This window comes from Lolium rigidum, chromosome 2, assembly GCF_022539505.1.
Source record: "Lolium rigidum isolate FL_2022 chromosome 2, APGP_CSIRO_Lrig_0.1, whole genome shotgun sequence".
NCBI classification, from domain to species: Eukaryota; Viridiplantae; Streptophyta; class Magnoliopsida; order Poales; family Poaceae; genus Lolium; species Lolium rigidum.
In genome coordinates this window covers 125,795,513-125,812,975 of record NC_061509.1, presented here as the reverse complement: position 1 = coordinate 125,812,975, position 17,463 = coordinate 125,795,513, and the positions used below count along the sequence as shown (strand labels likewise).

General features: G+C 45.2%; 1 protein-coding gene across 1 annotated transcript; it reads right to left on the bottom strand.

Annotated features, from left to right (window-relative positions):
- Window positions 1-4,711: 4,711 nt before the first annotated feature.
- Window positions 4,712-17,225, bottom strand: LOC124690086 (cysteine and histidine-rich domain-containing protein RAR1). The gene is given in 9 exon segments (XM_047223521.1): window positions 4,712-5,038; window positions 5,126-5,346; window positions 5,448-5,614; window positions 7,883-7,965; window positions 8,043-8,045; window positions 9,021-9,179; window positions 9,181-9,261; window positions 9,264-9,293; window positions 17,016-17,225. Coding segments are annotated over 9 exon segments (1,047 nt in total). The 3' UTR covers window positions 4,712-4,945.
- Between the last annotated feature and the right edge of the window lie 238 nt (window positions 17,226-17,463).

Genomic DNA, 17,463 nt, shown 5'->3' with positions numbered 1-17,463 from the left:
AGAGAATGCCGCTATCTCCGCCTCTTTATTGAGAAGACATCGATGTGACAAAAAAAATATACCCGTTTAATTATTTATCCTTTCTTTCTAACATAGTAATATGAGATTTTCATGTAGTCTGTTTTTTATTACGAAATATATCTTGTATGACCTGTTATCTCTTACTCTTTAATTATCTCTTGCTGGGGTGTACAATATGCTTACTCAACAACTCGGGTTGCAGAGAGGCAGAGGATTCTCGACGGAAACCTATTGCCAGAATCAAGCTTGGTTGGTCATTCTACCATGAACCAGATTCTTGGAGGCTTCCTCTGTGGAACTACGACAAAACCGACAGACACTTAATATTCAACAGACGGTATCCACCTAGCTCGATGCATGAACCAGAGTTTCGGATCATCTATCACATGGCTTTCTAGAGGTACTAAACATGTTCGGATATGACCCACAGGCTTCATGTTTCTCTCCAAGTACCAATAGACGCTTACTAAGCGCCATATGTCCTCTCTCTTAAAACTCAAGTCCATAATTATGTGCATTGCCGTGATACCCCCACGTCAGGGAAAATCTATTTTGTAAGTGCTACGAAAATTTTAAATAAGTGGATGTCCACAAGATCTATGTTTACATTCCCTAGATTTTTCAGAAGCAAATTTGAATCACACAAAGTGAAACAGAAAAGCCAAATTGCTATGTAAATAGTGTCATATGTGGTTTTGTCTTTTTTGACACTATTCATGTTGGATTTCTCTTTTTTGTTTCTGTACGTGTATTTTGAATTTGGTTCTGCAATTTCTAGGAAACGTAAACACACATCTTATGAACATCCACGATATTTTTTTTATTTTTTGACAGTTACTAAATTAAATTTATAGTGGTATCATGGTATCAAATAATGTGTGGTATCACTGGATATGCTCTCCCCGCCGTCACACGTCGCCTCTCTCCTAGAGCTGTACTAGGTAGCGGTTCAGTCTCTTCGAAACACACCAATGATTTAGCAAAATTTGCTTATAGTTCTAAGGTATTTGGGAGGGGTGATCCTCCAGAGTTTGGTTTGACATATGTATGTAATTCATGAGGTAATACTCATTTTCTATAAATAATAAATCTCAAGCGGTATCTGTCTTTCCTTCAAAAGAAAAAAAAAACGTACCAGCTGCTGTTGGCTAAGATCAAGTGCCCCCTATGTACGTGACAACATGGGTACACCATAGAAGGGCACAATGAAGCCTTTCTATGCCCGGCCGTGTACTAATGTGTGCAGTCGACGAGTGAATGCGGCCGGAAAGTTAGCTGGCCCTGTAAATGAGGCCGGCCCATGCCGGGGCTCCAACCAATCTTCCATGAGCAAAAGAGGAGATCGACGTAATTACTCCAAACAAAAAACAAAATCTCGCCATTTTCTCCATAAAAAAAAAAAATCTCGCCTGGTCTCTCAGCCCCATCTGCCCCAGCGAGCATGCAATCAATGCGCGACTCCTCGTACCAGTACAAATAGGGCAGGCACAGGCACTAGTAGACGTGTACAGTAGCTCGACGTTACGTGCAGCGCAGTGCTCATGGCACTCGTCTGGATTCGCGGCGGCCTCTTCCTCCTCGTCGCCATCGTGCTCGCCCAGCTCGGCGCGCTCTCCGGCGAGACGCTCCGCGGCTCCGTCGCCTGCCTCGACTGCGCCGCCGGCCACGACCTCTCCGGTACGTACCGCACTTAACGAGCCAGGCGCGTGCTTCGTTGCTAGGGTTACAGTCGTCACACTTGCACGCTACTTTGTATATATATGTGCCAGGTGTGGTGGTGGCGGTGCAATGCCGCGGCGTGGAGGGTGACAGCGCGGGGCTGCACGCGGCGCAGACGGACGGCGGCGGAAGCTTCGGCGTGGCCATGCCGGAGGCGCCGGACGTTTCGCGGTGCGCGGCGAGGGTCCTCGGGGGCACGGAGCAGCTCTGCGCGCCGCAGAGCCTCGCGGTTGCGCGCGTCGTCGCCGGGCGGGAGCCAGGCACGTACGCGTTGGGATCACGCCTCGCCGTCTTCACGAGGTGCGGAGCCCTCGCAGCGACGATGGCCGCCACCGGTGGCGGCGGCGACAAGCAGCCACCCCCGACGCCTGCACCGCGGTTGCCCAGCCCGCCGGCCATGACTGCACCACGCGTTGGGCGCAGCAGCCCGCCCTACGGCCTGGGAATCCCTCTCATCTACGTCTTCCCTTTCATCCCAATCATCGGCATCCCCTGATGAGTGAACCAAAGGCTGAACGCAGCCTTGTGCTTGCAGTGTTCTTAGTACTAGATGATACCCCGCGCGTTGCGGCGGGTATGCATTGATATAATAGATGCTCAAGACATATTAAAACAACCTCTTCCATTATCATGCAAAAAGATATGTGCAAAGTTGTTTGACACGAATGTTTATTCTGTGTGGTGATCATATGTGTAATCTCTGTAAACAGATTGTCTAATAAAATATATGGTTAAATAAAAAAAGATTACAATGCAACATAATTTCTTTTCTTATCTTGTGAGAATCATGAGTACAAAATCAAGCATTTATCAAATTAATCCCTCTTGAAACTCAGTCTTCAACCCCTCCACCTGCCTCATGGCACTAAGTTTATAACTGTAATTGGAAGAAGGATGTGTGAAAACGATGTAGAAAATAGTCTATCATGAACCGTAAGAAGAAACCTAAGTTTAATATGCCAGCGTTTTTTGTACATACCAGCTCACAATTATCAATATCGTTTTCATCCAAAAAAAAAATGCATGTTTTAGTGCGCTATCAATCTATCATCGAAGCATCCAACTTTGAGGATGGTACTATTGGTGCATCTGATGCAGATCGAATGGATGCTAATAAGGAACGTTTGACATAGTAAACAATATTGAGAACCCACCTCAATCCAGAATCGAGTTTCCTGCCAGAAGAATGAAGACTGAGATAAAGAACCGAAGGCGAATTAGCTTTAGCTATGTCAATCTCGAGCTCATTTGGAAGGTCCATAGAAAAAATTCTCCAAACTGGACATGATGAAAACTGGAATGTAATGAACAAATGCAGCCGTGATGGAAGAGAGAGAAAAACACAGAGGACAGCGGTGGAGTCATGCCACCTTGGGATTCATGTGGATGCTATCATGGCTATTGATGTAAATTTTAAACATTTAGGATAATATGTAGGAAAAGACCAGAGTAATCTTAGTGCACCAAAGTAGAGATAATGAATAAACAAAAATTCTGAAAGCTTTAAAGGACGATATTCATAGAAGTGCCTGCGAAAAGAAACCATAACAGAAAAAGTTGCGGAGGTCATCCTGGATGCTAGGCCGATGGCCTCGTTAGTACGAAGTGACGCAACCTACAATCAAAATGAGAACATAATAAGGAAACATGTTCAACCTGCTTTATAGAAGAGAGATCATGATTTGTCAAAAGGATTATAGGAGAGAGGGATCGTACATAACAGAGGTGATTAACAAATGATGTATCAATAATTAACGACTGCCAGGTAGGGGCTCAAATCGTGGAGAAGATAGCATTGGATTTGATGCTCAAACCCTGATGGTTGATGGTAAGGACTAAGGAGCGAGGTCAGCAAAGTGGAGAGAACGTTGTTCATGGTGTTGCCATGAGGAGGAGGTTGGCTACTTGACTATGTGTATGAGGATTGTGTAGGGACTCGGGAAGGAATATGAAGTGATGTCTTGCTGGCGATGGGATGCGAAATAAATTCTGGCTTGCAGCCTTGCGCTACCATGAATTGAGGTCGACCACGACATTTAAACTGGAAAAAATGTACAGAAACTTCCGTCAGTTTCTTGTGCTATTAATTCTCTCAGAGATTGTGTGGGGAAGGAAGAGAGTGCGCCGTTGCATATTTTAGTGGAGAAGTGGATACGTCAATTATGGGTGATGGTGGCGGCCAAAGAAGAACAGTAACCGAATCGTAAAATGGCGGGTCCGACACCTTTTTCCAGCCGGAGGGAGTACATCAAACGGCTGCATGTGGGCTAGTAAATTCTCATGGGTTGCACCTCGGCTGCATTAACGTGTTGAACATAACGGAACACAAATGCGTGAAGGAAGTTTTTTTTTCTTTTGATTAGGTGGCAAATTATCTTAGGTGGCAAGCTATGATTGCTTGGAGGTGGATGATGAAGTGGATACCTTGCATGTGCAGGAAAATGGGATCACCTATTAAGAATAGAAAGATTTGGGAATTTCCTTTCAGCCAAGTTTGCAGCAATCTACTCTTAGAATTCTGTTGATTTTCTTTCACCCAAGATTGCGGTAACCGTTAGTGATCGATGTCAGTGATGTCCCAGTATGCATGTAAACAGCGAGCAATAATGCGTGAGTATTTGTTCCCTAAATTGAGGAAGGATGCAGAAGGAAATACAGTGCACACGTGCCAGAATATCTGGCTTCGAATGGCATCACATTCAACTTCAAACAGACACGATTCAAGTCTAATTAGTTCCCCTTGTAGAACAATTAAATCAAAACTTCAAGTTCTGATTCCAGAATAAATCGTCAGTATTTGTTACTACCTAAAATGAGGATGCAGGAGGAAGTAAAGCCACAGCATCAGCCATCACCAACGGAATTCATTAGGGCAGCAGCAGAACACTGCACATGTGCCAGAATATCTGGCTTCGAATGGCTTCACATTCAACTTCGAACTGACACATTCAAGTCTAATCAACTCCTTCTGTAGAACAATTAAATCAAGTCTTGACATATGGTTTCAAGTTCCAGTTCCAGATTACATGAAACATCATATGAGATTTAATCACTCAGTGTCAAACTCAACCAGCCTATTCTCAAACATCAAATCACACTTCCAATCGTAGTTCTCCACAAATCGTGGCAATATGCCAATCTTATGCACTAGGAGATACTACAACAAATACCATTACGCTTGACAGTATCTTATTGCAAAGTAGCGTCACACGGCATCGGCGTTGTGCCACCCCTTTGTGCAAGGAGGTATCTCCATAAATTCATCAAACTCCTTGACGTGAATATCACAACATTTCCACTGCGAGAACAGATGCATGATTTACGGACAGTAAAAATCAAGAATAATAAAAACACAAAATTTAGAGCGCGAGAAAAAAACACATACCCCCCTCTTCCTGTCATGGAAAACTGCAGGCCCTGGATGGTGTTCGCACGCAGCATCATGGTTATCCTTCTCCTTGTAGGTTTTGCCGCATCCTTTATTCTTACAAAGCCTTGGCTCATTCAGATCAACTTTTTTCTTGGGCAGCGGAACCGAGCATTTCTCAATAGGTTCCGCATCTGTACCATTTACAGCAACTTGTTTTTGTGGCTTGGGCTGTGATCCTAAAAATACATCGATGCATAGTTCATTCAGTTAGCAATTAGAACTTGTGAAAGGTTGCATTGAAGTGAAGTGTTCCGAAGTATTCAATACACAAACTCACCATGGTCAGAACAAAAGAAACCCTGACGGCACCTTGAGCAGGCCCCAGATTCCACACCCTGGTTAGAAGACTGGATTGGAGCTGCCTTTGGGAGAGCTGCCTTTGGGGTGTTAAGAGAAACAGCTTTCGTGACTGGTTTTTCACTTGTATGCTTCCCTGTGGCACATCTACACCGTGATAGAGCACGCGGTCAGTTATTTAGTAAGGATGGTGTGGTCTAGAATGGGAGGCAATGGATAAAATGAAATATTTTACAGATCATAATTTTTTTTTGTAACTCGGTTGACACAAAGACATGATTTCAGGTTTATCCTAGAACCTGTTTTAAGTCTGCACCCGGATTGCAGGTGTTACAATCCGGTATCACGTGGCATTAAGAACATAACTGTACTGTATAATAGCAGGCTTCAAATGAATCAAAATAAATGCAAATGACGGTTCAGAAATTCAAAATGGAGGCCGGGAGCACATGGCTCCAGTCTAAACAAATGGGCATTCCAAATATACAAAAAATCAGACAATTTTGACACATGTACATGTGTGTGTGTCACTGTGTCCTATGTTTGCACATCAATGTTCAGGAAAAAAGCCATTTTTGTGACCTGCATAAAAAAAAATTGGTGCTCCAAAAATTGCTTTTTACGGCATTTTTCCCCTAGGACACAACAAATGTCTTCTCTTCATGAAACTTTGCAGACATGTAGAAGCCACGAGCATGTACAATGTAAAAAAAACAGATATTTTTTTAGTTTGAATTTATCTATCATCCGGAGCATATGCTCCTGGGAGTCAAAAGGCCACACTCAAAACAGTTTTCCTTATCAGATAGTACTCCCTCCGTCCCAAAATATAAGGCACCCTTGATTTTCGCTGGTCAACAACTAACAAATTTGACTATGATTTATACTTATAATATGTCCACAAAATTAGTATGAAGTGAAAGAGTTTGCAAGACAAATACAACGATACCATTTATACATTCCCAATCCATATAATTTGGTACAGTATATATTAGTGGTCAAAGTCATGCATCAAATACCGTGCAAAACAGAATGTGCCTTACATTTTGGGACGGAGGGAGTAGTAGCATACAGAAACAGCAAGTGTGGATTACAAATATATGTTTATGAGGTAATGTTCAATTCAGAGAATGATGCGGAGCCTTCCAGCATCTGGGGTTATCCTAGTGTTTCGTTCATGGAATGCAGAAAAATGGAAAAGAACAAGGTGAGGCCAGAGGGAATATTCAGCCCAATATGTTAAACCATACAATAACTAAAAATAGTCGAACAAACCATCCTCGCTCCTTCCACTGGTCGTGTGTTCTAACGTGAGTCCCAAATAGCATATACATACCACCCCATCACTCCAACCAAAAACAAGATGGAATCATTTCGCTCTATTCCATTCCCTCAACCAAACAATATCAGAAATGTTCAGTTCTTCATACAAAATACCACTCTGGAAGCATTCCATAGTTTTCAAACCATTCTACTAGTACAGGGCCCATGTGTTGCTATGAACAAAAAGGCAAGGAGTTAAGGCCACATGCATAGAGATTGTCGAAAGAGCTTTGGTGTCTTGCAACCTTTGTGTGATTCTGGGAAGTAAAAGGGCAAAAATACAGGTTTTTTGTTTGTTTGAGACATGTCAGGTACACATAGCTGACCGCACACACACTCACAGAAAACTGTTCGGTCATGTATGCTCGATAAATGCCAAACAGAATCGGTTTGATAAACAAAGAAACAGTCTTTAGGAAAGTAATGAGTTTGAATGCCATCCCACATCTGTTTATCTTCTGCCAGTTGCAAGAATGCTGGTCCAATATGTGAATATAATAATGCATTTGTTAACGGGTGCCTTTTACATGAGTGGTAATCCCATGTGTGAGGATGATTTATTTTCTTATCTGAGTCTTTTACTAGATTATTGGTCCCACATATATTATATACTCCCTTCATCCTAAAATAAATGACTCAACTTTTTCTAGATACGGATGTATCTACACAAAGTTGAGTCGCTTATTTTAGGACGGAGGGAGTATAAGTAATGAAGGTAGAGTGAACTCAACACCAAGTCCAAACTTTATAAGAAGAAAATATTACATTCCACTTAGCCCCTCAACTAAAAGCAACCTAAGTGGTCCCTTACTGTTCTATCCTGCAAGCAACTATGATAGCAATAAGTGAAGAGGAAAGACTATAGGTTGATCATACAGTTGTTAATAACTAATCGGTGGCCAAAGAAAGTTCAAACACCCATTTGTTAAAACATAAATTAGCCAGGGAGTGAAAAAACTAATTTACAAGTTGCCATGCATAAAGACTCGCTGATAATTATTTTCAATCTTAAATTCCCATGCCATCATGAATGACAAAACAAAGGTGACTATGCTGCCAGTGCATGCAGTGTAAGGGAAAAATGATCCTTACCCAGGAATAGCCAAAAATAAGCTAAAATCGTGGCTTCTTTGCTTGCAACAGCTCCACTCTTTCATGCCATCATGAAACATAGGCTGAAAATAACATATCAGAAAACCTATGGGTTTATCAAAAAAAGAAATAACCCCTCAGGTACAGCGGAAGAACTTACTCCCTGCAACAACAAAAAAAAAGAGAGCTGTCAGAACACTACTAGCTATAAAAGCAAACATATTTGTTGAAGCACTTCACAAAAACCAAAAAACAGAAATTAAGTCTGTCAGGTCAGAAAGGGAGAAATGATGCTGAGTTATGCTCATGTCATACTTGTTCATAATATATTTTTAGAAGTGTTACAAATTTGATCTCATAACAGTTGGTGTTACGTATGCACCTTACTAGTATTTTTAGAGAACTTTCAAGATTTACAATAGTTCAACTGGTGAATATATATCACAACCGAAATTGAGATTGCCAAGGAACTAGTGCTTCGTGTTGAGAAATTATACTTTTTTTGTTAGGTGAAAAAGGAGAACTGCTTGAACAACAGGTAGTTATGCTCTACCTTGCGTTGCAGTTACTTCTAGCATTGGTATAAAAACGCTACTGATTAACCATAGTTATTAAGAATAGAACACTGCCGCAGTGCATGAAGTGCCTAAATAGCTATCTTCACATGGTAAATTTGCATGTGAGCATGTGACCTGCATTTACTTGTAGCATCTATGGTCAATGCCATAAACAGCCGCTTCTCGCTGAACAATGCAATTAGCAGGCGCATGATATCTAGCTATCATCATCCATTGAGTCGAGAAGATCTTGACATCAACAACACAATAACTGTATATGGTTTCCCAAGTCGTCTCTTGAGACTGTCTCCAATAGCACAAAGAAGCGAAGATTTGGGCAGATTAAAACTCCTACGACACAGCAGAGTTCGTATTCAAGGTCTCCGTGGACACAGAGCACGTAAAGCCCTTGACTGCCGACTCCACCCGGATCCTAAGCATACGGCTCAAGGTTGCGAGCTACTGCGGCCAGATCGGAGAAGCAATCCTAGGGTCTACAACTGAGGCGGGGCAGAGGAACTCCTGATCCACTCCACTGGGGCTGGAGGAAGCGAAGCGATTTTGGGGATGAGGGAGCTTACGTTGGGGTGGTAGTGGCAGGAGCCGTCGGGGTTGTCGTCGTCGGTGAACATGGCATCGCAGCCTATGCGCTGGCACCGTAGCGGCGCGGGCGCCGGCGCGGGCGCGGCGGCGGTCTTCTCCGTCTCGGCCGACATCGCGATGCCTCTTCTTGTCCCCGTTTCTCTCCCTCTTCTTCCTTTGTGGTGGACCTCTTTCGGCGCAGGGAATAAAGCAGCCGAGGGGCAGGCTCCTGCAACTGCAAGTCGAGACTCTTCTCGACTCCGAGCCGGAGTCTAACCCGTGCTCGAAGGTTACGCGAAGTCGTATACTAATTCTGATTTCTGAAAAAAGATACTCCTACTCGTAATTGGTTTCGCAAAAAGATGATAAGTTTGTTTTTTACAGATTCACAAAAAATTGTACACATTGCAAATTCTCATGTTTTTAACCAAGTCTTGTACGGAGTATGTATGTAGCTTGACCATAGAATATGTAGGTAAGTACTACATCTATCAATGAAGTTTGTCTAAATTTGAATGTATGTAGACACTCTATAAATACATCTGAATATATGAATCTCCGACATCTCTTTATGGATGGAGGGAGTAGTATTTTTCGGATTTCTGAAACTTTTCTAGTACAATGTTTATTGTCAGAAATTAATTTGATGGTAGAGTAAAATGCTTTGGGACATGATAGTTCAGGTGCCCTTTGATTCAGAGATGTCTTAAGTCATTTTCGAGGATTGAAAATCCGACCCTTTTTTATGCCTGCAGTTTACTTGTTCATGCAAAAAGGAAGTTATTTGATTTATATGACCGAATCACATACTCCGTATGATTTTCCAGGGATTCCTTTTCATTACCTTTTAAAGCTAAAATATTCCATTCACTTATTATTTTTTCAAAAAATCACATGTTTGTTCTGTTTAGCTATATCACACACAACAAAGCCATAACATGCTTCGATGGCTCTTTACGTACGTATGGTTAGTACAATGCACATAAAAACTACAACATTGTGTAGTATTTGTTACTAATGGTGAATCCTTTTTGTAGCATGTAAAGGTAAAAGGAATAAAAATGATTAGAAATGAAATTGTGATCCTTCATGATCCAACAAAAGAAAACTGACACTAATTAGTAATTTTTTGATAAATGGTGCTTTTTATTGGTCTCAAAATTTCGCATCGAGGTGATACAAGACATTAACTAGTATGCATTCAACTTTCTTCGTACGTGGAATTCTTTAATCTGAATCATATCAATAATAAGGCACGATCTGTTGAAAACATTTGTACAAAATTAATCCGAAACATTCCGTTTTGACAAGCAAGATTTGCTATTTAGAAAGCAAAATTTGGGATTTCGTTTGCACCATGTATTAGAACGGTATTGTATTGTTAAAAGGGTGTATGTAAGTCTCAGTCGTACTGAAAATTAATTTATTTCTCAGTCAAATTACTTTAGTGTATTTTAATGTGAATCTGAACAACATACAAACAACAACAAACATGAATCTTCAAGCAGAAACAAAATCCAACGTAAGAGCACGTGATTGAGACATAAGCTACGTTTCAGCTAGCTGAAACTTAGTAGTTCCATTGTTAAAATATCCACCTGTAAGAGGAGGTGGGATATTGAGGAGAATGTATCCTGTGAAACAAGTGAATTTGTGCCCCGCAAAGGAATATGGGCCTTTGCAAATGAATCTCTAAGAGCTCTAAGGGCATCTCCAACCGGGCGACCCAAACGGACGCGCTGGGCCGTCCGTTTTGGGCCGTTTGCGTGCCCGAGCGGACGCGCGGACAGCGCCCTGCGTCCGCGCGTCCGTTTGGGTCGCGCGGTGCGCCCAACGCGGCAGATTTGGGTCGCGGCGCCCTATGCTATGTTTTTCTTGTAAATTCACTAGAAAAACGCAAAAAAATATTATATAAAATATATAAAATAGTACAAATGCTCAAAATGTATTACACATTACATAGTCCATGTAATCAAGGATAAAGTATTATTGAAATAAAATGAAAAAACGATACAAATGCTCTAGGCTTCGGGATTTCCTTCATCATTGTTGTTTGCGGCATTGTTGCCTACGTGCTGCCACATGTGCTCGACCAAATCAGCCTGAAGCTGGTTGTGTACAGCTAGATCTCGAATTTCATGGTGCGCATGAAGAATGTCCTGGAATGATGCCGGAGCACCTTGCTGAGGAGTAACCAACTCTCCTTGGCCTTCCCGAGTCATTATCAAAGAGTGAATCATCCCGCTCTACCTCAACAATCATGTTATGCATGATTACACAAGCGGTCATCACCTCCCACAGAGTTTGCACATCCCGAGGCTGCGGCGGGGTATCCGATGATAGCCCAACGAGCTTGGAGGATGCCAAACGCCCGCTCGACATCTTTCCGGGCTGCCTCCTGCTCTTTGGCAAACCTTGCCTCCTGCTCTGAGTTGGGGTTTCGGATTGTCGGAACGAGTGTAGTCCAAGGTGGATAGATACCATCAGCAAGGTAGTACCCCTTCGTGTAGTGGTGGCCATTGATCTCAAAATCCACATCAGGGGACTGACCGTACGCTAGCCTATCAAACACCGGAGAGCGCCGCAAAGACATTGATGTCATTGTGCGAGCCAGCCATTCCGAAGAATGAGTGCCAAATCCATGTGTCATGGGAAGCAACAGACTTCAAGAATGACTCGTGCACCCCTCGGAATGGCCGCCGTATACCCCCGCCAACCAAAGGGGCGGTTCTTCCACTCCCAAGTGCATGCGAGTCTATGCTGCCAAGCATCCCAGGAAAACCCCTGGAAGCGTTGATCGACAACGGACGAGCCGTGTCCTCCGAATTAGGTTGCCGGAGGTATCGTTCTCCGAGCGAACCGATCACGGCTCTGCGGAACACCGTACATCGATTCCAAGCCGGTTGACTCACTCATGCGCGTGTACTCATCTACGAAATCACCGGCAACGCCATATGCGAGCATCCTAATCGCTGCCGTGCATTTACGGGTACGAAGAGAGGCCTACCTTGCCAATTGCATCCACTTTCGCACGAAGTAGTCGTCGTAGATCTTCACGGCATCCATTATCCGGCGGAACAGCGGCCTGGTCATCCGAAAACGACGGCGAAACATGGACGGCACGAACAATGGCTTGGGTTTGAAGTAGTCGTTGTAGAGCTGGTCGTGGCCGCGTTCTCTTTTGCGGTCCAAGGCGGCCGCGCGCCCCGGCAAGGACCCCCGATGCACGGGGATTTGCGAGACAACGTGCTCGTGGATGAGCAGCGCATCATCCGTGAAAAAATCGTCGTCGGACTCCTCTTCTGACGACGTGTCGATGAAGTTCTTGAAGTAGTACTCGTCGTTGCTGTCCACCATGATCTGAAAAGGGACACATTTTAGTTCGAGCATTTGACCGAACACCTCGCGAGCGGAGGCGATCCAAATGCTTCAGTAGCGACTCGCGAAGCGGCCGTCTCGGACGACGTCCGGTCTGGATACACGGTGCGGGAGAGCTCACCTCCGGCGGAAACGGCGCAGGCTCGCGAACGGCGGGAGGTGTCGCGACGGTGAGAGGACAACAGCGCCGGCGGCGGCGTCCTCCGACTGCGCTACGACGCGGCGAAAGCGAGCGCGGGACCTCGACCTATGCTTCGCGCCGCTTGCCGGCGGCTCGACGACGATGGCCGGCAGCGACGCGCTCCCAAATCGCCGGTCCGTGGGTGGCGGCGGAGCGGTGGGGAGATGTGGGCGACGGGCTTGTGTTTTGGGAGGCAGACGAGGCGGGCCGGGGGCGGACAAGGGAGGACGCGAGCGACCGGCCTTTCGCGTCCGCGGCCACACAAACTCGTTCCAGATTTGGGTCGAGTTTGGGTCGTCCCGGACGCCGCGGCCATCCATTTTAGGGATGGATCCGCGCGCTGGGCCGCGGTTTTGTCCGTTTCGACCCATCCGGACGCGCGGGCGCGGGATAGGTCGCCCGGTTGGAGATGCACTAAGCTCCCAGGGTTGGGAGCACCTCTGGTGAATCGGCAGGTCCCTTTCACGTACGGGCCCCACTTAGCTCAGGCGGTTCCCTGGGTCGGTTCGCTAGGTACCGACGCCCAAATCCAGGGGAATGCCTCCCACCTCTCTCCATTCATGAATTTCATTCTCCGTCCGCTGACCCGGCCGCCATCGGTGCTGCACGCACCGCCATGCTGTTTCCATTAACCGGCCGTGCCGCATCGGATGTCTGGCCATTCCCGTCGCGTGCCTTGCCCGCCGGTCGCCGCTGGCCGCTGCTCGCGTACCCGCCGATCGCCGCCGCAAGCGTCGGTTGCAAACACTATAGATGGAAATATCGGGCACGGCAGTACCACAAGCAGCATATGTACCACGCACCAGCCCAGCACAATGTCCACCGCCTTATCCAGATCTCGACCTCCCTCCCATGAGAAAGCAGTGACAGGCGACGGCGACGAGATGGAGTTTGGAGGAGCAGACAGCAGCGGAGCTTGCGACGGGGTGCGGCCGCGCTAGACAGGGACGTTCATCACCTCCCATCCCAATTGACTCCCTCGGCTCGGTCCGCATCCCTTCCTCTGTTTCCAAGTCGGTCTGATTCATGTTGATCTCGCCTGCTCGGAGGATGAACATGCGAGCTGCTGGATGATTTGCAGTCTGTGTACGCTCCTTCCCTCTCCTCCAAGTCCTCTCTGTAGCAATGATTATTCAATTTTTCTAGACGACGTGGTGGTGTGTACGCCGGATGTAAAGCAGATTGTTTTCCCCCAAGTTCTTGTTTTTCAGTGCTGCCTTGTTTAATGTTACATGGTCTGTTGTACCGGTGCTGTACCATTGTGATTAATAGGAAATGAACTACTTAATGTTCCATGGAACTTCCTGCAATTCGTTTGTCCCTTGGCCACTGCTCTGAATTTGTATTGTGCCACACGTACATGGAGTAATTCAGATTTTTTTTTTGCACAACACACCATTTATTGTACTCAGCTATAAATCATGACTTTCTGTAAATTGTAAGTAGTACATACATAAAAATGATTCTGTGGTCATAGAAATGCTTCTCAACAGTATTTAAATTATGAATTATTTTCCATATAAGCATTGACAACCATATATTATGGCGTTAATTAATTTGGATTTTGTATAGTTCCCTAGCTGGCTAGCTGAGATGCAGAGTACCTGCCAAAAAACAATCGCTTAGAGCTACAATTAACTAATTATTTAGGGGCATGTAACCGAACGCCTTTTGCTACTACTGAAGGAACATTTTTGGTCTTATCCTAAGTTGCCTAACAAAAAATGAAGTGGAAGTTGTGGAGGTCGATACTCAGAGCTGAGGTATCAAAAACTGATTGAGTGTATAAGGAGGTATGTGCTCAAATTTTCTTGACATTTATTTCTACCGCTTCTTTATTTCCATATTCAGCTTTGCCGAGATACATTTTTTAGCCAAGTGATTTACAGGTTTTGGCAAAGTACATGCACAAAAACTGCAAAATGTATGTGTTATGGTGTTAACGCAATTTGCTTCTTATGATGCTTTGAGTTGATTACTCACGACCCTGTCTAGATTGATGAGCTTTTGAATGGAAGGAATGTGATCCTTGCATCCTAAGATAACAGTCCATCTCCAAACTGGGGTTCTAGCAGTTATAAAGTGGTTTCTATCTACAGAAGGTTGTGCTCCTATAAGAATAAGGAATGTAGGGGAGTCCACCAAATTTCTCCTCCTAATAGAGTAAGAAAGATCTTTTACGGGTTGCTGGTGCAACGGAATTGCAGTCAACCATCTAAACTTCATGTAAATTGCTGCAAATGTTTGCTACGGGTGGGCATAATTGTTATTCTGGGTAGTCTTTTCTCCTATTGATTGATCTCATGTCTTTTTTGGTAGGTCACATTTGAACTGAAACAATTCTAGAATGGATGAGCTGCTAGCATGTAGCACATGAAAAAGAGATGTTTGTTTCTCTATTATGTTGTTTCAGAGATTAGTTGCATTAAAGTAGTGTGTACATCTATTCAGGTTTTCCCCCTTTCACATGCTCATTTTCTTTTTTGTTAGGATGGATGGAACATGACTTTTTTGTGGGTGACAAATCTTAGTTTTGTTCTTAATCAGTTCCATTCCACGGACATTTAAGTATCTTTATATGGACTAACATTCTTTTACATTCTAAATGATGGATGCACAACCTCTCGGTTTATCCAGTCCTATTTGACCCGTTTTCATGGCATATGAGACATTGAGAAAATTGTTGATGCTAAAAGAAAGAAGCCTATTCGATGTATTCCATAATTTGGGAAGAAACAAGGTGGGTAAGTTGTAAGTGCATAGTTTAAACTGACACCGGGTTGGGCAAAATTATACTTCGATGTTGGCTTATTTGAGGAAGAAAAGAGATGGTCTTGGGGTGCGATTCTTCGCGATGAATCAGGTAATACTCTGCTGTCTTCCTGGGGATGCATAGATAACTGTCCATCTGCTGAAATGGCGGAATCGATCACCGGCCCACTAACCCTATCTTACCAGTTTACGCCTAGAAGATACAGGTTGAGAATGACTACGCAACTCTTATTGCTGAATTAGATGGGCAAGGTGTAAGCAAATCAGTCATTGCTGGAACAATTGCAGAGATGAAAAGAATACTCTAAATGCATGACGCCATAGCAGCTGAGTTATGTTACACATTGGTTAGAGAAAATGCATACATTTTTTAAGAGTATTACACATAACTGTGAACAAAACTGTATAGTTTTATTTGGTTTCATTACATCCTATTCTATGCTGAATTATTTACGTGTTTTTCTTCCCTGTATAAACTTTTTCATTTTGCTTTGAAGTGCAAGGAAAATCATGTTCATCAGGGTGATGATTAAATTAGAGCATATTGGCCCTTGCATCTAGCACCCCATCATAGTGACCATTTTGAATTGCAGCATATGTAAGTCTGGCCTAGGCTTATCTATATTTTGTATTGCAGCATATGTATATTGTCTCCCTTGGTTATTAATTGTAAACCTACAGATTTATGAAGGTGATGCAAGAAAGCGGAAGCTCACAGGTTTTAGTCTAGAATCTCTACATGTTAGGGCATTTCTTTGCATATTGAGATTTTAGTTTCACATTTGTGAGTGTCGTAATTTCAACTAAATATGGGTGTCTAATTATTTGTTCAACTACATGTCTGCTCAAGCACTTCTTTGATCTTTGCTTCTGGTTTGTAGGATACCAATTGATGACTGTTCTTGCTACTTTATTTTAAACATAAGACCAAAGGTCCAGCTTTAAATTAATAAAGCCACAACGGCAGAGTTACAAGATGCTGAAAAACAGCTTACAAACATCAAGAACCAAGCAAACGAAAGATAACAAACAACGCAACTTGATCTCGATGCCATCATCTGAAGGAGAAGTCAAAGCTTAGGAGAAGCAATGCCGTGCAGCTCGCCACCGGAGAGCCTGCCGACATCAAGTCTTGGCGCAACGCAGCTAGCCTGCCATCCGCCTCCACCCTCAAAGGAGGCCCCAACCTTCTCGCCCTGGATCGTAGAGCGTCGAACCATCAACAGGCGGAGCAGCTCACCCTAGAGCACGCATGAGCACCTGGGCGAATGCCAAGGACCATCGCCATACAAGATCACCGCATGCGAAGAACAACGAGCAGTGCCACCGCCACCTCACCGACACCCAAAAGACTTCAGCTTCAGGACATAGCTCGCCGAAGAAGACACGACAAATGCCGCTACTAGCAGACCAAACGGCACCCGCAGTACGCCCACCTCCCGCCGTCCCAAGGCGACGTCTCCAGGGAGAAGAACGACGCCAGAGCGCCATCGCCACCCAATCCGTAGATCTAAGGTTTTCACCCGGGCAGAAGGGGAGGAGGGAAGCGGGATGTACCTCAGCATCGCCACCAAGAAGGATGACGGCGTCCGAGACGTCGCCGACGCCGTGGCCGCCCTGCCGGCCAAAGATCTCTCCGGGCCAGAGCCCCCGACCCTGCCACCCCAACAAAGCACGCGTAGCCGACGAGGACGCCAAGATCCTTGGCCTTGGGGTGGGTACCGCACGACCGTCGGACGCCGTCTTCAGCTGACGCGGGGTCGACGGGGTGACCACTGCGAGCGCCCTCCACCGCCCACACGCCACCCGCGCGACCGAGGAGACGGTCTCCAGCACCGACCGGCGCCCCCGCCGCCAGGGACCGTGTTGCCATCACCTCGCAGAGGCCGCCGCCTCAGATGCCCAAGCCTCCACCGAAACGGACGCCGGTCGACCACGCCCTGGCCCACGGCCGCTCCGGAGGAGCAGATCGGAGCAGGGGCGCTTCCCGCATGGCCGCACCGGCACCAGCAAGCCTCGCGCGACGTTCCTCCCCCGATCGCCGTGCCAGGAGCCGGGAGCCCGAATCCCCGCCGCCCCCTTCACCGGCATCGCGGCCTTTGACCGGTGGT